Genomic DNA, 22,095 nt, shown 5'->3' with positions numbered 1-22,095 from the left:
GTCTCATAAATTTATAAACTGTTCCACTGGTGGCACTAGTGTTTATCATACAGTTTAGCCAAAGAGGTTCTTCAAAAGCAAGAGGATAGTTTTAGAAAATTCATTTTAGAAACAAGTGTAAAAAACAAAAAAGTCTAACCAATTATTATCAAACACCATTTTGGTGACTGAAGAAAATACTCTACCATTCAATGAAAATACTCTGCCATTCTATTAAAAGTAAAGCATTTGCAAACATACTTGTTTTCTAGCTGGTTTGTAGTGTTGCTGACAGCATCTCTCAATATGCCATTTTCCTGCTTCAAATGAGCTATCTCTGCCTCCATCTGCTCACGAACTTGCTGGAACTAAAATTATTTTACACACATAAGATTTAGAAAACACAATGACTGCCAAAGCTAACTTCGAAGAAAATTATGATGAGAATGTAAAAAGCATCAATAGAATGAAGTCTGGATAACCTTTTCAAATAAATATAAACAAATTTAAAGGATAAATTTTGATAGTGACAAATACAAAGTAAACATAAGCTGCCACAGCACTCAAGTATGCAAGTAGACGCCAGCTGCTATCATAGGCAAAATAAATACACTGAGATGCTGTTTTAGAACTAAAGGATGTTTTAGAACTCTTTCCTACACAACACTCACATAGAATTAATGTCAATTTTGTGTTAGCAATATTTTAATGAAAGATTTTAGTAATCAAAAGTTTAAAAACTGAAAACATGTTCAAAACATTTACATTAAGTTACAAATTGAGCCATAGCCAAATAGATGGCAAATTCACTACACAAAAATCTACTTGCTAAAATATCTGGCTTCTTGTTTTTTATTTCAGAATTACAGAATCAAAAGACAGAGAACACTGAATCTTATATCCCCACATCCTCAATTTAGTATGTGAAATAATCTTAATAATTTTTAGTAAACCTATTCAATTAAGAGAAAATCAAGTCTATGTTTCTACTTTTCAGAGAACTTATCATATGTAATCTATATCCTGGCCTCTATAAGCAATCAAGTTGAAAAAAAGAATCACTTCAACACCCTTAACCGTCAGTAAAAGATGTTGCTACATGTATCCCACTAATTTTCAAATGAATAGTAAGTCAGAATTAAGAAGAAAAAAGATCACACAAGGCCAGGAAAATCAGTTCTTCAATAACCTAGTTAATGGGAAAGAATATTTCAAATGGCTGGAGCCTGGGAAGATGGAGGATTGAGCCAAATAAGAGCATCAAAGTAGTGGATGCAGTAAGAACCTGAGAAGAGATTCATTCACTTCTTTATCACTATTAGTGGTATTTCCACAGAAAAAACTGGAACTTCAATACCAGTAAATTTTTCAGCAGACTACCAATGTGATCAAAGTAATATTTTGCAAATAAAAATCTGGTACTAATTACACATATTAGAAAGGAAATGAGAGACCTATTAAGGTGCTATAATTATGCTAGTATGAAATAAACAACTAGGGTCATATCTAAAAACTGAATGCAAGAACAACTAGAAATAAAGTATCTTTAAGATTTCAGAACAAATTGTAGATTGGGCAAGGGAGAGAGAAGTCAAAGATTCAAGCATAAGGATAATAATGCCTCAAAACATTAGAAAATAAAAACAACCTGATCAGAAGCAAGAGTTTGATTTTAGACATATGTTAATTTTGAGGTGACGACAAGCACTTTCAAATTGAAGCATCAGCCAGCAATGTAAACAATTTCAAAAAGAAATCACTGGTCCACAAAGTTCAATTAGAGGGAGAGTTAGAAGCCCACTTGACAAGCAGACTCAAACCATGTTCTTCAAAACAACAACAAAAATCACTGGTCCAGACCTAACCGAAATCATGAAAATGAATAACACTGTAAAAATAGGCAGTAAGCACTGAACCTTCTAATATGTTGAAAGAAAACAGGTGAAAATAAGGACCAGAGAGAGAAGGTCACTTAGGCCAAAACCATTATCACTTTTCCTCTCTTCTCCACTCCATCATCAAGCCCTATCTACTATCTCTTTTTTATCAAACTCATCCCCTCATTATCAATGTCTGACTTAAGGTTCTTATTCTCTGACTCAGATTCCTGCAAAAGCCTTTCAACTATCCCTGTTCCACTCTCCACACTGCTGCCACTCTCCATACTATGCCACAGTAATAATTTAAAATACTAATACAATCACACTGCTGGGTTGCTTAAACGCCTTCACTTGGCTCCCCAGTCTTCAGGGATATAAGGCCCTTTAAGACAAGACCTCTATCTATTTCTCTAGGTCTCTTCATTCCAGTCCTGATTCCCAAATACCACAACTCTTACTGTATTTCTCACAAACCGTTATCACTAGACGACCTATGCTGAAAACACCTGGAGTGCACTCATTAAAAAGCGCGATCCTGGGCCCCAAAAGAGACCTACCAAACCATCATCTCGTGGGATGAGAAGGAATTACACCAAGTAATAAGTCTCATACCCAGCGCCCATTCATTCACTCGCTTTCCTGACAATGCCTGTTTCAAAAGATTCAACACAGTCTGCTTCTCATTTCTAAAGTCTTCCCTATCAATCCTTCTCTTCCCCACCTCTCATCTGCACTGTTCCAAAGCACCTGATGCTTACCTCTACTGTAACGGCGTATTTACTTGTCAACTTCCAGCCTCCCCAGAAGTTGCTTACTTAAGGACAGGGAGCCAGTTTAATTAGCCATTTGTACCAAAGCCCAACCCAGGGCACTTAAAAGTTTGCTAATTAAATGAATACAAATATTTAATTTTGTATTCAAAGAATGAAACTATACCTTCATCTGCATCTGTTGAGTCTCTTGGTAACTGACATGCATTTTGTTTTGAAACACATTATGTTCCTTTTCTAATGTTCCAATCCGATCTTTCATCCTTACTATAACCACATTGCTTCTTTCCTTCTCTGCCATCATTTCCTAGAAGAGTAAATCAGAAAAAAAATATGAAAAACTTGTTATTTAAAAAAATAAGAACAAGACTTTACTAAGAAGAAAACAACATCAGTAAAACAATCATGAATTCTTTTTTTTTAAAAAATACATTTATTTATTTATTTTTGGCTGTGTTAAGTCTGTGTTGCAGTGCACGGGCTTCTCACTGCAATGGCTTCTCTTGTTGCGGAACACAGGCTCTAGGCACGCAGGCTTCAGTAGTCGTGGCACACAGTCTCAGTAGTTGTGGCTCGTGGGCTCTAGAGTGCAGGCTCAGTAGTTGTGGTGCAGAGACTTAGTTCCTCCGCAGCATGTGGGATCTTCCCAGACCAGGGCTTGAACCCATGTTCCCTGCATTGGCAGGTGGATTCTTAACCACTGTGCCACCAGGGAAGCCCAATCTTGAATTGTGAAATAAGTACTTGCTTAAAAAGCAAGGTCAAAGGTTTTTTTAAAAAAAATTTGTCTTCTGCATCTTACCTGCTTTTTACACCAACTCCCTTCATAAACACTTAGCTGCTCTGTTCACTCATATTTCAAATGCACTTTCTGGTTTAAGAGTTAAAGACTTGAACATGGAATAAAATCCTACATTCTAACTTGATTATAAGAAGGAACTTTTTTTTTTTTTTTTTTGCGGTACGCGGGCCTCTCACTGTTGTGGCCTCTCCCGTTTAGGAGCACAGGCTCCGGACACGCAGGCTCAGCGGCCATGGCTCACGGGCCCAGCTGCTCCGCGGCATATGGGATCTTCCCGGACCGGGGCACGAACCCGCGTCCCATGCATCGGCAGGCGGACTCTCAACCACTGTGCCACCAGGGAAGCCCCCAAGAGAGAACACTTTTAAAGCCAAAGGTAATTCTTCATTATTTCCAGGTACCAGCTCTCTTTTAGGGTACAGAATAGGCCCCCAGAAAAAAAAAAGGCGAGAAAAAAAGTCTCCATCCTAAGGTAAGAGATAAGGATAAGATATGTTTATAGCAGAATAGGGAAAGTAAAACTCAGAAAGTTTTATTATCTTCCCAAGTCAAACATTAAAAGGGTAATTTCATTTTGAGTTGCAAGTATTGTGAACTCCTAGGATAAATATTAACTATTAAAGTGCAAGAAAGCCAAGCAACTTTAAAGTTATCTGCAGGTATGATCAGTCCATTTTCCCTGCTCTAAGAAACTGTTTGACAAACTTTAAGATTTTCACTTAACGAATGGTTTGCCCATAAGAGTTCATTTACATTTGCAAATTGTTTTACTGATGTACATAATACATTTAGGGAAAAAAAGTATACACATCTTAAGTATACAGCTCTATGAGTTACACAAAAGTAAATAGTTTCTTTTTTTAATTTTGAAAATAATCAGAAAACTATAGCTACAGAAAACTACAGTAAAGTTTCTAATCTTAAGGAAACACTTATTTTAGCAACAACTTTGATTAATCTTAATCAAATGCAGCAAAAAATAAATTTATTTTTAAAAAAATCAACCTGACCAAGTTTTCCACTGACTTTTTTTATTTACCTCAAATTCACAGAAAAGATTTTATATTCAAATGAGGCCATTCTCATAATGTCATCAAGTAGCTACATGAACGACAGTGAAATAAACCTCATTTAGTCTACTGTATTTAACACCTAAAAGGAGAAACAAGCACTTCAGGAAAAATGAGACCACATTTACTACAGAATTTCAATTATGTTCTCAGTCTACATTTTTTTAAATATAACTGACATAGAATATTACATTAGCTTCGAGTATACAATATGATTCAATACTCGCATTTATTGTTAAATCATCACCACACACAGTTACAAACATTTTTTCTCGTTATGAGAACTTTTAAGATTTACTCTCGTAGCAAGTTTCAAATATATAACACAGTATTAATAACTATGTTCACCATGCTGTACATTACATCCCCTGGACCTATTTATTTTATAACTGGAAGTTTGTACTTTTATACTTGTTTAAAGGCCTTTTTTTTTAAACCTCTCAAAGTGAAAGGGATTTAAAGAACTTCACTGATTAAAAATTATATCACGAAAACCTTCATGAATAAACCACCTATGTAAGAGTTTCACATTTGTCCCATAAATTGAATTTAAACAAGATCACACTGGGTTTTGTGCTTCTATAGAATAATTCTAGGTCAGAACCAATTGAAACATGCTCCCCATGTCCACAGGCTTCCATTATTCAGAAATTAGTATACTTATAAGTACTGCTATTTTAAATTCACAACTCAACTGTAGGCTATAACAAGAAAGAGTGAGACCCCATCACCACCACCTAAATTCTAAAAGAAAATCACTTTCACGTGGTATAAATCTACTGGGCAAATAAATCAGGAATTATGGACAATTTCTAAAATCCTTCATTGTATCTGATTTAGAAAGTATAACCTTTAAATACAAGAATGTCTTCACCTGGGTTAACTGCTTGCACCGATCCTTCATAGCAGCAGCATCTTCCTTCAGAGCAGTAAGTAACTTGTCTTTTTCTTGAAGCTGATGTACAAGTACAGTCAACTCTCCTTTATTTGACTACAATTGAGAAATCAATACAAAAGTAGTTAATAGTAAACATCGGCTAATGAAAATTATGAAAATGAACTATCTGATATCAAGTGTTCTTAGGCCAATGCACAGTTCACTATTACATATGAAGTAGAATAACTGCCAAACACTGGTCAGTGAAATATCATTCAGAAAAATCACTGTATCATTACATATTCTGATGCATAAAATAGGACACATATCAATCAAGAAACAGATTTTTACAAAGAATTATGACTTCCATTTTTAAACACAAAACCAATATAGTAATCTCTCTCTTCTCCTCCTAAAAAATCAAAAGAGGGGTATGAAACGAAATGCAAACTGAACCAAAATAAAACAAACATCTGTAACGTCAAAGCATAATATCAGGAAAGACTTCCGAAAGCAGTGGAGATCAAACAGATGCTCAAAAACCTTGTCAAAATATACCCAAGACTACAGAGGTGCCATGGGTACATAGTTCTCTGAAGTTAACAGGAATATACTGAAAGGTAAAACCAACAATCCCCCATTTGACATCAGGAACAAGCACAAATATAGAAGGTAGGAATTTTCTTGGTAGGAGGTCTTAAGAAGCAGAAGTAGGAAAGAAGAAATCATACAGGTAAACTTTATTCAAAGAGAGCAGCTAGGGCTTCCCTGGTGGCGCAGTGGTTGAGAGTCCGCCTGCCGATGCAGGGGACACGGGTTCGTGCCCCTATCCCGGAAGATCCCACATGCCGCGGAGCGGCTGGGCCCGCGAGCCATGGCCGCGGAGCCTGTGTGTCCGGAGCCTGTGCTCCGCAACGGGAGAGGCCACAGCAGTGAGAGGCCCGCGTACAGCAAAAAAAAAAAAAAAAAAAAAAAAGAGAGAGCAGCTAATCAGTGAGGAAGAGTTAAGAGAGATCCTCCACAGTGAGACCCTCTGTAGTGAACTCTTATATGAGAAAAAGGAAAGGCTAAAAGAACTCATTTTCACACATAGCCAAAGGAGAACAGCTGGCCTTAGCCATTCATTATCAATCTCTAGCCAGAGATGATCCAAGAGAAACACCCCTCACTGGAAGAGGAGTATTAATGAAAAAGAAATAAAACAAGGTCTATGTAAGACATGAGAAAAAAAGAAGGAAAGCAATAAGAAAAACCAAATGCCAAGTGGAGAAAAATCACCATAAAAAGATTGTCAAGAACGGACAAAAACTGTGATTAAAAAAAATATATCACTTTGACTTTCGAAAGTCTAGCATAGCAACGATTTCTAGAAAAACAAGAGCAAAGAACAGAGTTCACAAGAAATAATTCAGAGGAAAGATAAGACCACAGAAAGAGATGAAATATGAGCTGGCAAAGCCCAAAGTAGAAGTAAAAGTAACACCATCTCAGAAATACAATCCAATCAGAAGTAGCAAACAGAAAAAGACATGTTGCTGAAAACACAGAAGACATAGAGTTCAGGGTGGAGAGAAGTAAATAAAAATAAGAGGAAATAAACTAAAGCTTTATTTTTTTTAGGACAAAAATATGAAAGATAAAGACAATAGGCAAGGAAGATCCAACTTATGCTTAATTGATACCCATTATTTCAATTCTTTTAAGGGACACTGAATCTCATGATTGAAAAGACATGCTTTGCCCAAGGGAATACTGATAGAAGAGTCAATGCAAAGCCACATTATAGCAAAATTCCCATGACTTCAAAGAAGCTGAATCCCTTGATGTTTGTACAGTACGGTGGACACTGGAAAGTCCAATAAATAATAAAAACTTGGTTGATTACCCAAAGGATGTTTTCATTGTGAGAGTGTATTTTGACAAAAATTCATGAAAAGAATGCAAATTCAGGGGACTTCCCTGGTGGCCCAGTGGTTAAGACTCCGGGCTGCCAATGCAGGGGGCACAGGTTTGATCCCTGGTTGGGGAACTAAGATCCCACATGCCACGTTGCAGAGCGTTTAAAAAAAAAAAAAAAAAAAAAGAATGCAAAACTCAGGCTGGTCTCAGACTTCTATCCAGCGATAGGAATGTAGAGAATGGTAAAGCAAGCATGACAAAGTCTCAAGGAAAGAAAGTGTAACCCAGAAAAATTATACCCCACCAAATTATCATTCAAGTACAAAGACAATAAAGCAGCATTTTAACTTGCCAAAACTGGGGAAATACAGGTTCCATAAGCCCTTCTTGAAAAAATTCCAGAAAAAAAAAACAATTTCAGCCAACCAAGAGATGAATACAGAAGCTTATAGCAAAAGAACTGGTATCAAGCTTTGAACCCAGCATTAAGCTACAGAATTAAGACTGAAACAATCATAAAATTTATAGTCACAAAACAAACATTTGATATTGTAAGTATCTGATAAACAAATGCTATAATTAACAGAAGTAGAGAGGGAAGGAAGAGAGAAGGTAGGAAAAATTTTAAATAGACTTCCTCCTGTTATACAACATGGGGCCAAAATAGTTACTAACTTAGAGTTGGAAAAAAAAACACATAATTGAGGCAAGTATATTTAAAGGCCAACAAGAAATTAATAATCAACTAAAACTATAAAATACATTTTTTTGCCTTTTCTTTTTTTAAATTGGGGTATCGTTGATTTACACTGTTATATTAGTTTCTGTGTACAGTGAAGTGAATCAACTATATGTATACATATATCCCCTCCCTCTTGGACCTCCCTCCCAGCCCCCACCATGCCACACATCTAGGTCACCACAGAGCACCGAGCTGAGCTCCCTGTGCTATACAGCAGGTTCCCACTAGCTATCTATTTTACACATGGTAGAGTACCTATGTCAATCCTGATCTCCCAATTCATCCCACCCACACCTTCCCCCACTGTGTCCACATGTCCGATTTCTACATGTGAATCTCTATTCCTCCCGTACCATTTTTCTAGATTCCACATATATGTGTTAATATACAATTCAAATACATTTTAAATGTTTTCTTACTAGTAATCACATTGAGTTAACATCTTTGAGCAATTATTTTATGCTAGGCACTCTAAGATAATACCTTATTATCATTCCCATTTTAGAGATGGGTAAACTGAGACACTGAGGTTAAGTAACTTATGTAAAGCCACAAAGCTCAAAGTGGCAGAGTCTAGATTTGAATCCAGGAAATCTGACCCTTGAGCCCAGGATCTTAACCTACACTCTAAATATAAAACAGAAGTGTCTTATAGCTTAAACACAAAGGCGTGTGTACATACACATAGAACATAACATCTCCTCTCCGACTCTGCAAAAGCCCTCTAGCTTTTACTCTGTTTTCCCCTTCCCATCTAAGCTTATTCAAAGTGGATACTGTCACCTTTCCTATTCATTCATCACTTATTTATAGTCTAGTACTCCAATGAAACTGCTTTCACTAAGGATATCAAATCCATTTCTTCAATCCTTATTCTCCTTGACTGATCTAAAGCATGTCACTGCTGATTTTTCCCGCCACGCCTGAACTCTCTACCCTCCCTAAGCATCTGTGATTCCACTGTCTTCCTGCTGTTACTCCTCTCACTATACTCTGTGGTGGCTTTCCCTGACCTTTAAATGTTGGTGCTTCTCAAGGTTTGTTCCTGAACTTTCTTACCACTCTCCACATCCTCTCTGGACTAACATATATCCACTATATGTACCAGTGATAGTTGATTACTTTCCGAAATTACTCCCATTGCAATATATTTTTAACACAAGAGAATTATATATTCGACTGTGAAATAATTATATCCATTTAAATGCTCAAAAGGATGCCTAAAACAACTTCCTAAATATTTGCATAATCCTCTACTCTCTCTTCCTTTGGCAAAGTGCTCATGAATACCATTGTCACCACAATCTATCCAGTTACTCCAGAGCAAAAATAAGCATTCATTCTAGACTCTTCTTTAGCCACCATATCTAATTGGTCAGTAAGTCCTCTAACTCCTCTATCTCTATCCTACATCTATGCTTATATTCCTCCATTTATCTTCCCCCTTTCTCTGAAGTGGTCTTTGTTAGGTGTGGGGATTCATCTACATCCTGGACCTTGAAATCTATTAAAAGGTCTGACCAAGAATCAATTTCTGCGACAGGAAAAGGGAGAAATTAAACTTACTAAGTCTTTCCCTGATAAGAGTGGATCTACAAGGGCACTGAGTCCCTGAAGATAAGAATAGAACCACACCATAAGAAACACAGCACAAGATTTTAATCGAAAGCCAAAGGTTCCAAGGAAAAGGGAAAAATGTAAAGTTTCAAAATATTTACTCTATTTCAAAACGTTATCTTTAACAGTTCCCAACTTCCTCCTTGGCCTGCCTAATATAGCTATCAAGGGGAGTCTGATTTACCACTCAATCTCTAGAGTTCAAAGCTGTCTCAAGCAATAAAATGACTACTCTTGCACCCATAAACCACCACCACCATCCTTAGTCAGAAGAGAAACATTTGAAGCAATTAATTTTAAAAAGCAGTGATTTCAAACAGGTAGTAGCTCAGTTCAGCTGGAGGCTTTTCCCTGCAAGATTTTCCCAATCCTCACAAATAACCAGGAACCCTTTTAAGATATACACTTAGCCAATTAAAGTAAATCAAAAGATAAATTCTTCAATCAAGAACTTCAAGAACGTTCCTTGCAAGAGAATAATCTAACTTTGTATCCAAAGTCACACAGTTATCGCACTTACTCTGATGATCCTTGAACACACTGTTTACTCCGAGCCACTGCTGGCACCACGTGGAGACTGTCCAACAAGCATACTACATTGTAAAATGCCACAGATTTGTAAAACACGTTGTCAATAGATACTTGGAAGTATAGACAGACGTATGCCATGATAAATGCTATATGACAAAAAAAATTCAGATGGTTATGAGAAAGAGGGAAGAGAATAATTTAGGAATTCAGATTAGCCTTATATGAGGAAATGATATTTAAATGGAAACCTGATGGAGGAAATAACCAAGGAAAGAAGTTAGGGGGTAGGGGCTTGGGGGTTTTAGGACAGTCTAGACAGAAGAGAATATTTGGTTTGCTTTAATGAGGGGATGAGGAAAATGCCATGAGATCAGGCTATAGAGAGAAACAGCCATAGGCCTTAAAAGGAATCTGGATTTTGTTTTAAGTGCAAAGAGAAAGGCACCAAAGGATTTTTAAAGCAGTGAGTAATATAACCTGATTTACCTCTTAAAGGCTGCCTTGCAGTTGTGTAGAAAAAATAGACTAGAAGGCTACGAGGGAATGCAGAAACATCAACTAGGAGAATATTGAAGGTAATCAAATGAGAAGTGATGGTTTGGACTAGGATGGTCTTTAATAAATGGGAGAGAATTCAAGATGGCGGAGAAGTAGGAGGACGTGGAGTTCATCTCTCTCCACAGATGCATCAGGAATACATCTACAGATGCAACAATTCTCAAAGAACACCAGCTGAAGACTAGTAGAAGACCCTGGACACCAGACAGGACTATAAAGATCCCTGCATAACTGGGTAGGATGGCAAAAAGAAGGGAGAAGGAGAAGAGGAAGCCGGATGGGACCTGCACCCCAGGGTGGGGGAGCTGAAGCAGAGAAGAGAGTCCCAAATTTGGGGAAACTTCCTCTCCAACAGAGAAATCGACTGGGACAGAAGAAAAGCATTTGAGGCTGTTGGAAGAGGGTGAAGCGGCCAATCGGTGGCAGATGGGACATAGTGAGAAATACACAGATGGTCCGTACCGCAGCCCTACATGCCCTGGACTGGGACATGTGTTCACAGGTGTGCAAGGGGGCTGGGAGCTGAAGCATGGGGACTGGAGAACAGGCCCGGAGTGAGAACTGCTGTTGGCTGTGGGGAGACAGACTGAGGGGACGGGAGGGAGGAAATCCGCAGCAGGGAATACCTACAGAGGAAGACTGGACTGCCATGGAAGCAGGGCGCTACTGCTGAGTACCACGCAGGGGGACAAGCCACTCTTGCAGCCTCTCTCTCCCTTCACGCCAGCACCTGCCGATTAGCAATAAAAAAAAAAAGCCCCCTCAGGGATGGCCCTAGCGTGCCTGCTGCTGGGCGCCAGAAGAAGCCCAGGCAGGGCTGGCCCTGACGTACCGTACACTGGGTGCCAGAAAAGGCCCTCACTAGGGCCATATCTCTTGTGCCTGTGGCTGACGGCTCCCCTGTGCATTTGGCACTGCCAGGGCTCCCGCAATCCAAGCAGTCATACCACCTCTGTGCTCTGTCCTCACTGGAGCAGACCCAAGATTTCCAAGGCAGCCTCAGGACCAGACTCTGTGGGTGGACCACACGCAGAGGTGGGGATAAAACCAAAGCTGAACCCCAGGGATGGGGCAACTAAGGAAGAAGATCGAAAACCTTTCCATCAGCTGTACAAGCTGCAGATTAAATCTCCGCGATCAGCTAGGTAGACCCTGCGTCTATGGAATATCTGAGTAGACAATGAGTGTTCCCACAAATGAAAATGGTCTAGCTCTGGCAGCTGTGGACGTTGAGGACAAGCACACGCAAGAAATGGGTCAGATCAGAGTCTGAGTGGTCTTCACAGGGCCCACAACAGGTCCAGAGACCAGCCCAGAGGAAGAGGAGAGCCTCTTGGGGAGACGGAGGTGGGCTATGGCTCACAGCATGTGCAAAGACACTTTCAGCTGAGACCCCAGGGAAACATAACTATTACTATTAATTTCATTATGTTTTGATTCATTCTGTTGCTGGTTCTGGCTTTTTTGTTGTTGGGTTTCTTTTCTTTCCTTTTTTTTTTTTTTGGTGTTGTTTCAGGTTTTTTTTCTTTATTTAGTCTTTTGAGATCTTCATGTTCTATAACATTTTTTATTTTACTTTTTTTATAAACTTCTATTTTTACTTTGCTTTTCTGTTGTTCTGTGTTCTTTTCCCGTATTTTTTTCTTCTTCTTTTTCTTTAATATTTTTTTTATATTTCCATTTCTACTTTACTTTTCTGTTATCCTGTGTTTTTTCCCTATTTTATTTTATTATTTTTTTAAATTCATTTTTATCAGTTTGTTCTGTTTCCTTACTTTATTCTTCAGCTGGCACACCGCTTTGGTTTTGTTATTAGGTTTTCTATTTTTGTTAGTTTTGATTCTAATTGTTTGATTTCGTTTTTGAGTTCTTCTGTTTGTCTGGTTGTTCCCTTGTTTTTGTTTCATATGGTTCTGTTTTGTTTCTTTTGCGTGTGTGTATGTTTCCTTGTTTCTGTTTGTTTGATTTTACTTTTTACCATTTTTCTAGGGTTTTATTAGTCTTTTCTTTTTTGTTTTTTTTTTTAATCCCCTTTATTGAAGGATGAGTAACTTGTAACCTGCGGGGTCTTGGTTCCTGGATTGGAAGTCGGCCTGAGGCTCTGCAGTAGGAGCACCGAGTCCAGGATACTGGACCACTAGAGAATTCCTGGCCCCAGGGAAGACTGATCACCAAGAGCTCTCACAGAGGTCTCTATCTGAATCCAAGACCCGGCTCCACCCAACTGCCAGCAGCTCCCAGGGATTGATGCCTCTCACCAAACAACAAACAAGACAGGAACACAAACCCACCCATCAGCACACAGACTACCTAAAGCCATACTAAGCTCAAAGACACCCCAAAACATACCACCTGACTCAGCTCCACCTCCAAGAACGCAGGCACGAGTCCCTCCCATCAGGAAGCCTACACAAGCCACTGGACCAACCTCACCACCAGGGGCAGAGAACAGAAGCAAGAGGAACTACGACCCTGCAGCCTAGGGACAGGAGACCTCAAATACTGTAACCCAGACAAAAGGAGAAGACAGAGAAATATCTTGCAGGCAAAAGAGCAAGATAAAAACCCACAAGAACAAATAAATGAACAGGAAATACGTAAACCACTTGAAAAAGAATTCAGAGTAATAATAGTAAAGATGATGCAAAATCTCAGAAACAGAAGAGAGAAAATACAAGAAACATTTAACAACGAACTAGAAGAACTAAAGAGCAAACAAACAGTAATGAACAACACAATAACCGAAATTAAAAATACTCTAGAAGGAATCAATAGCAGAATAACTGAGGCACAAGATCGGATAAGTAAGCTGGAAGACAGAATGGTGGAAATAACTGCCACAGAACAGAAAAAGAAAAAAGAATGAAAGGAATGGAGGATGGTCTCAGAGACCTCTGGGACAACATTAAGCACACCAATGTTCGAATCGTAGGTGTCCCAGAAAAAGAAGAAAAAAAGAAAGGATCTGAGAAAATATTTGAAGAGATTATAGTCGAAAATTTCCCCAACACGGAAAAGGAAATAGTAAATCAAGTCCAGGAAGCACAGAGAGTCCCATACAGGAGAAACCCAAGGAGAAACATGCTCAGACACATATTAATCAAACTAACAAAATTTAAACACAAAGAAAAAAATATTAAAAGCAGCAAGGGAAAAGCAACAAATAACATACAAGGGAATCCCCAATAAGGTTAACAGCTGATCTTGCAGCAGAAATTCCACAGGCCAGAAGGGAGTGTCAAGATATATTTAAAGTGATGAAAGGGAAAAACCTACAACCAAGATTACTCAACTCAGCAAGGGCCTCATTCAGATTCAATGGAGAAATCAAAAGCTTTACAGACAAGCAAAAGTTAAGAGAATTCAGCACCACCAAACCAGCTTTACAACAAATGCTAAGGGAACTTTAGGCAGGAAACACAAGAGAAGGAAAAGACCTACAATAACAAACCCAAACAATTAAGAAAATGGTAACAGGAACATACATATCAATAATTACCTTAAATGTAATGGATTAAATGCCCCAACTGAAAGACACAGACTGGGGACTTCCCTGGTGGCACAGTGGTTAAGAGTCCATCTGCTAAATGCAGGGGACACGGGTTCAATCCCTGGTCCAGGAAGATCCCACATGCCGCGGAGCAACTAACCCCAGGCACCACAACTACTGAGCCTGCGCTCTAGAGCCCACACTCCACAACAAGAGCAGCCACCACAATGAGAAGCCCACACGTCGCAATGAAGAGTAGCCCCCACTCAATGCAACTAGAGAAAGCCGCGTACAGCAATGAAGACCCAACACAGCCATAAATAAATAAATAAATAAATAAGCAAACAAGCAAGCAAGCAAGGAAGCAAACAAGATATCATTAAAAAAAAAAAGAAAAAGACACAGACTGGCTGAATGGATACAAAAACAAGAGCCATATATACGGTGTCTACAAGAGACCCCTTCAAACCTAGGGACATACACACTGAAAGTGAGGGAATGGAAGAAGATATTCCATGAAAATGGAAATCAAAAGAAAACTGGAGAGGCAATACTCATATCAGACAAATCAGACTTCCGACTTTAAAATAAAGACTATTATAAGACACGAGGAAGGACACTACATAATGATCAAGGAATCAATCCAAGAACAAAATATAACAATTAGAAATATCTATACACCCAACGCACCTCAGTACATAAAGCAAATGCTAACAGCCATAAAAGGAGAAATCAACAGTAACACAATAATAGTAGGGGACTTTAACACCCCACTTACACCAAGGGACAGATCATCCAAACAGAAAATAAAGAAGGAAACACAAGCTTTATTAAATGACACATTAGACCAGATGGGCTTAATAATTTGATATTTATAGGACATTCTATCCCAAAACAACAAAATACACTTTCTTCTCAAGTGCACAAGCAACATTTTCCAGGATAAATCACATTTTGGGTCACAAATCAAGCCTCGGTAAATTTAAGAAAACTGAAATCATATCAAGCATCTTTTCTGACCACAACACTATGAGACTAGATATCAATTACAGGGAAAAAAACTGTAAAATATACAAACACATAGAGGCTAAACTATACACTACTAAACAACCAACAGATCACTGAAGAAATCAAAGAGGAAATCAAAAAATACCTATAGACAAATGACAGTGAAAACACAAAGACCCAAAACCTATGGGATGCAGCAAAAGCAGTTCTAAGAAGGAAGTTTATAGCAACATAAGCCTACCTCAAGAAACAAGAAACATCTCAAATAAACAACCTAACCTTACACCTAAAGCAATGAGAGAAAGAAGAACAAAAAAACCCCAAAGTTAGCAGAAGGAGAGAAATCATAAAGATCAGATCAGAAATAAATGAAAAAGAAATGAAGGAAACAAGAGAAAAGATCAATAAAACTAAAAGCTGGCTCTTTGAGAAAATAAACAAAATTGATAAACCATTAGCCAGACTCATCAGGAAAAATAGGGAGAAGACGCAAATCAATAGAATTAGAAATGAAAAAGGAGAAAAAACACTGACATTGCAGAAATACTAAAGATCATGAGAGACTACTATAAACAACTATATGCCAATAAAACAGACAATGTGGAAGAAATGGACAAATTCTTAGAAAAGTACAACCTTCCAAGACTGAAGGAGGAAGAAACAGGAACTATGAGCAGACCAGTCACAAGTAATGAAATTGAACCTGTGATTAAAAATCTTCCAACAAAAAGCCCAGGGCCAGACGGCTTCACAGGTGAATTCTATCAAACACGTAGAGAAGAAAGCTAACACCTATCCTTCTCAAACTCTTCCAAAGTACAGCAGAGGGAGGAACACTCCCGAATTCATTCTACAAGGCCACCATCACCCTGATACCAAAACCAAACAAAGATGTCACAAAAAAAAGAAAATTACAGGTCAATATCTCTGATGATCATAGATGCAAAAATCCTCAACAACATACTAGCAAACAGAATCCAACAGCACATTAAAAGGACCATACACCATGATCAAGTGGGGTTTATCCCAGGAATGCAAGGATTCTGCAATATATGCAAATCAATCAATGTGATACACCATACTAACAAAGTGAAGGATAAAAACCGTACGATAATCTCAATAGATGCAGAATAAGCTTATGACAAAATTCAACACCCACTTACGATAAAAACTCTCCATGAAGTGGGCGTAGAGAGAACCTACCTCAACATAATAAAAGCCATATATGACTAACCCACAACCAACATCATTCTCAATGGTGAAAAACTGAAAGCATTTCCTCTAAGATCAGGAACAAGGCAAGTGTGCCCACTCTCACCACTATTATTCAACATAGTTTTGGAAGTTTTAGCCACAGCAATCAGAGAAGAAAAAGAAATGAAAGGAATCCAAACTGGAAAAGAAGAAATAAAGCTGTCACTGTTTGCAGATGATATGATACTATATAAAGATAATCCTAAAGACGCCACCAGAAAACTACTAGAGCTAATCAATGAATTTGGTAAAGTAGCAGAATACAAAACTAATGCACAGAAATCTCTTGCATTCCTATACACTAACAACAAAAAATCAGAAAGAGAAATTAAGGGAACACTCCCATTTACCACTGCAACAAAAACAATAAATACCTAGGAATAAACCTACCTGAGGAGGTAAAAGACCTGTATGCAGAAAACTATAAGAAACTGACGGCGGGGGGGAGACACTGATGAAAGAAATCAAAGACGATACAAACAGATGGAGAGACAGACCATGTTCTTGGATTGGAAGAATCAACACTGTGAAAATGACTATACTACCCAAAGCAATCTACAGATTCAATGCAATCCTTATCAAATTACCAATGGCATCTTTCACAGAACTAGAACAAAAAATTTTACAATTCATGTGGAAACACAAAAGACCCCGAATAGCCAAAGGAATCTTGAGAAGGAGAAACAGAGCTGGAGGAATCAGGCTCCCTGACTTCAGACTATACCACAAAGCTACAGTAATCAAGACAGTATGGTACTGGCACAAAAGAAGAAATATACATTAATGGAACAGGACAGAAAGCCCAGAGATAAACCCACGCACATATGATCACCTTATCTTTAACAAAGGAGGCAAGAATATACAATGGAGAAAATCTAGTCTCTTCAGTAAGTGGTGCTGGGAAAACTGGATAGCTACATGTAAAAGAATGAAATTAGAACACTTCCTAACACCATACACAAAAATAAACTCAAAACGGATTAAAGACCTAAATGTAAGGCTAGACACTATAAAACTCTTAGAGGAAAACACAGAACACTCTATGACATAAACCACAGCAAGATCCTTTTTGACCCACCTCCTAGAGCAATGGAAATAAAAATAAACAAATGGGACCTAATGAAACTTCAAACCTTTTGCACAGCAAAGGAAACCATAACCAAGATGAAAAGACAACCCTCAGAATGGGAGAAAATATTTGCAAACGAAGCAACTGACAAAGGATTAATCTCCAAAACTTACAAGCAGCTCATGCAGCTCAATATCAAAAAAACAAACACCCCAATCCAAAAATGGACGGAGTACCTAAATAGACATTTCTTCAAAGAAGACATACAGATTGCCAACAAATACATGAAAAGATGCTCAACATCACTAATCATTAGAGAAATGCAAATCAAAACTACAATGAGGTATCACCTCATACCAGTCAGAATGGCCATCATCAAAAAACCTACAAACAGTAAATGCTGGAGAGGGTGTGGAGAAAAGGGAACCCTCTTGCACTGTTGGAGGGAATGTAAATTGATACAGCCACTATGGAGAACAGTATGGAGGTTCCTTAAAAAACTAAAAATAGAACTACCATACGATCCAGCAATCCCACTACTGGGCATATACCCTGAGAAAACCATAATTCAAAAAGAGTCATGTATCACAATGTTCACTTCAGCACTATTCGCAATAGCCAGGACATGGAAGCAACCTAAGTGTCCATCAACAGATGAATGGATAAAGATGTGGCACATACATACAATGGAATATTACTCAGCCATAAAAAGAAATGAAACTGAGTTATTTGTAGAGATGGATGAACCTAGAGTCTGTCATACAGAGTGAAATAAGTTAGAAAGAGAAAAACAAATACTGTATGCTAACACATATATATGGAATCTAAAAAAAAAAAAAGGTTCTGATGAACCTAGAGGCAGGACAGGAATAAAGATGTAGACGTAGAGAATGGACTTGAGGACGTGGGGAGGGGGAAGAGTAAGCCGGGACGAAGTGAGAGAGTGGCATGGACATATATACACTACCAAATGTAAAATAGATAGCTAGTGGGAAGCAGCTGCATCGCACGGGGAGATCAGCTCGGTGCTTTGTGATCACCTAGAGGGGTGGGATAGGGAGGGTGGGAGGGAGGTTCAAGAGGGAGGGGATATGGGGATATATGTATACATATAGCTGATTCACTTTGTTGTACAGCAGAAACTAACACATCATAAAGCAATTATACTCCAATAAAGATGGAAAAAAAAAAAGAATAAATGGAAGCCACTAAAGGTTTTAAGGCAGAAAAGTGTGTTAGGAGTGTGTGTGTATGTGTGTTTAAAATAAGAATGGTCACGTCCACAATCTAATATTGAACACCGGCTACCATGTCATCTTATCTCACACAAAGTAACACTTAAAAACTTGTCACATTTCCCAATATGAGATAGTTAGTACACCTGATAATATAGTGAGTGTAATATAATGAGAAATTAAATGTTAGCTTCATGGCTTTGTTTTTTTCAAATTTTAGTCAGTCATGGCAATGATTCTATCATTCAAAGCATTTACTTTATTACAGTAGTATTCTATACATATACACATACACACACACACACACACACACACACACACACACACGAAAAAGATGCCCAGGTGCTCTGAATGGTGCTATCTTCAGTCACAAAAATATTCCATATGTTATCCAGAAATCACTCGACCTTGCCTTCAGTACTTACATTCACAGGAAAGCAAGGTACAACTTAGCCAAGTGCCAAATGACTTTAAAGTTATATAAATCATCTTACTTATTACAAGCAATTCGTTTTTGTCAAAACCTCAGATGACTCGGACACCTGACTGAACTAAATAAGTATACTGATTAGTATGGATATATGAAATAACTTCTGAAGGCATTCCAGAACTTTTAAATGTCACTAAGTGCTTTTGGGGTATGAAGGATGGGAGTAGGTTATAATTTATTGTTCTAGCAGAAGTCTTGCTTGGTGAACTAATCACTGCCCTCAAATAGGCTCATAATCTAAAATATGCTTACCTTCTTTAAAGCATCCTGTATCACACCAGACTTTTCCTTTAGCAGGTCTACAACACAAAGGGCCTCATCTTCAGAAAACATCATAGTCTTCAAGGACAGAAGAAAATCTTTAAATTTTACTTCAGCATTCTCTTTAAAAAAAAAAAGTTAACATTTAAAAGATATAAGTAACAACTTCAGCAAAGGTAAAGCACCAAGAATTCTTGACCCAGAAAGTCAGTAACCAAGAGAAAACAGATTTACATTTCAGGTCAAACAACAATTAATGCTCTAGTCTATGGAGAAAAAGTGTTTATCTATTTTAATATAATAATTACATTAACTAAAAATTTGCTCAACCTGCAGAATATTTTTTATGTTTTCTTAATTGGAAATATAGTTGATTTACAATGTAAATTTCTGCTGTACAGCAAAGTGATTCAGTTATACATATATATATATATATATATATATATATATACACATTCTTTCTTAGATTCTTTTCCATTATGGTTTATCACGGGATATTGAATATAGGTCCCTGGGCTATACAGTAGGACCTTGTTGTTTATCCATTCTATGTATATAGTGGTTTGTATCCAAACTGCAGAATATTAAAGTGCTAGTATACCCTTACTTTAAAAAAAAAAAAAGCAAATGTCTAATATATGCTAGTATCTATACTAAGTATGTTCACAAATATTCTCATTTAACCGTAATACTCACGACTTATGAGCCAAATTTTACAGATGAGAAAATAAGCTCGAAGACAGTTACAAAAAGGAAGTCTGATTTTACAAACATCAAGTATATACAAGCAATCCGGACATTTTAAAAATCCATGAGCCAAACATCTCCTGACTCACCCACTTCGATTCCCCTAGGGTGCTTGTATTAGGCAACAGCTGCCTCTCATTAAAAGCAAATGCCACCCATTAGACCCAAAGGTGCCCAGAGCTTTTAATACTTCAGCTACATTATAAGTTTAAAAAGGCAGTTTGTGTGCATGTATGAGAACAAGGGGTATATGGAAACTCTGTACTTTCCACTCAATTTTGCTATGAACCTAAAACTGCTGTTAAAAAAAAAAAAACTATTAAAAAAATAATATGGAGTTCCCTGGTGGTCCAGTGGCTAGGACCCAGCACTTTCACTGCCGTGGGCCCCGGTTCAATCCCTGGTTGGGGAACTAAGATCCCGCAAGCCATGTGACTCTGCCAAAATAATAACAACAACAACAATAATAGTAATAATAATAGTAATAATAAGGCCGTTGTGAATTAGCATAGAAAACTCTCAGAGAGAATAATAGAAGGGAACAGATTACCAGACAGCAAAACAGCTATGAAATCTTAGGCAAGTCAAAGTCCAATGTCCAGCTCTACAAAACTAAGAAGGTAGATTAGAAAACTACCAATAAATCTTTTACTACAAAGATTCTATTAGTATTTTGCAATTCATTGCTTCTATGAGAAAACACACTCATTCCATCAGAACTCAAAAATGTGTTTTTTTCAATACAAAAGATTGTCACATTCTGTATATTACCTTTATCAGCTTCAATCTTCAGTTTTTTAGCCCCTGTTTTCTGAATTCCTTCTACTTGGTCAGGTTTAATCAGATCAATAACCTCTCTCTTATCCACCACAGGATTTGGATCAGCATTATCCATCAAAGGAATATAAGTTGTTGCATGAATAAGGGGTTCATCTACCAAGACTGCAATTTAAGTTCAATAAAATCATAATTACTCAGCATTTTTTATAAGAGTAATTAAATAACATGTAAGCACAATTAAGTTTAATGATAAATGCAGTTATTTTCAAATCTCTAATACCAGCTCAATTTGGCTTTAAATTCCTATTTTATCATTTAACAACTCAAAACACTCTTCTAATTAAGAAATAGCAGTTCAATATTATTTTATAGCATATCATTTAGGTTACCTAAAGTGTATCACACATCTCCTCTAATAGTATCTGAAAATTTCTTCTTATACATCCCTATACATTTTAGTTAGTTCTCATGTTTCTCCTGATTTAACTAAGAATCCATTCACATTTAATTAGTGCTCAAGGAAAACTATTAATTTTTAATGTATGTTGGTACTTTACTGACCTCTTATTCCAACTGGTAATTCTTAACTGAGTTTTTTTCCTTGCTAGATACAAAAGTAGTCACTGTTCCTTGCAGATATCTTCTCATTTCTAATAGTTATGCCTCTAATTTATATGGTACATCTTACTACACTAGATAAAACTTCCAGAACCACATTAAAAGTGGAGGAAGGAAGGCTTCTTACTTTGTTCCTAATTTTAATGGGAAAAGTTTGAATATTGAAGTTTAATATCTGTTGGTTAGAGATACAAACTTCCACACCCATATGGAAGTCTCTCTATATCCCTACCTTAAAAAAAAAAACTCTGGGGCACATACAGTTCTTTCATTTAAAATCTATAATAAATATTCAATATTAACAAATATTTTGTGATAATATTTTTCTATACCTGATTGCTTGATATATCATGATTTTAATGCAAATAACAGAATTTCATCTTTTCCCTTTCCAATTTTACTATTTTCTAGCACTAGT

The 22,095-nt window shown here is 37.4% G+C and overlaps 1 protein-coding gene across 7 annotated transcripts in view; it reads right to left on the bottom strand.

Annotated features, from left to right (window-relative positions):
• The window catches only part of KTN1 (kinectin 1), a 120,363-nt gene that overhangs the window by 51,495 nt on the left and 46,773 nt on the right, over window positions 1-22,095 (bottom strand). For all 7 annotated transcript variants that reach the window (XM_081229082.1, XM_081229081.1, XM_081229083.1 and 4 more), the window contains 5 exons: window positions 21,051-21,221; window positions 19,524-19,654; window positions 5,376-5,492; window positions 2,796-2,936; window positions 241-347 (listed from right to left, as the gene is read on the bottom strand). In XM_081229082.1, the coding sequence (XP_081085208.1) occupies window positions 241-347; window positions 2,796-2,936; window positions 5,376-5,492; window positions 19,524-19,654; window positions 21,051-21,221 (667 nt within the window). The remainder of the gene's footprint in view (window positions 1-240; window positions 348-2,795; window positions 2,937-5,375; window positions 5,493-19,523; window positions 19,655-21,050; window positions 21,222-22,095) is intronic.

The sequence above is a fragment of the Mesoplodon bidens genome (genome assembly GCF_964165515.1).
Source record: "Mesoplodon bidens genome assembly, chromosome: 3".
NCBI lineage: Eukaryota > Metazoa > Chordata > Mammalia > Artiodactyla > Ziphiidae > Mesoplodon > Mesoplodon bidens.
The sequence above is the reverse complement of the archived record's forward strand: the minus strand, read 5'-3'. Positions and strand labels throughout refer to the sequence as shown.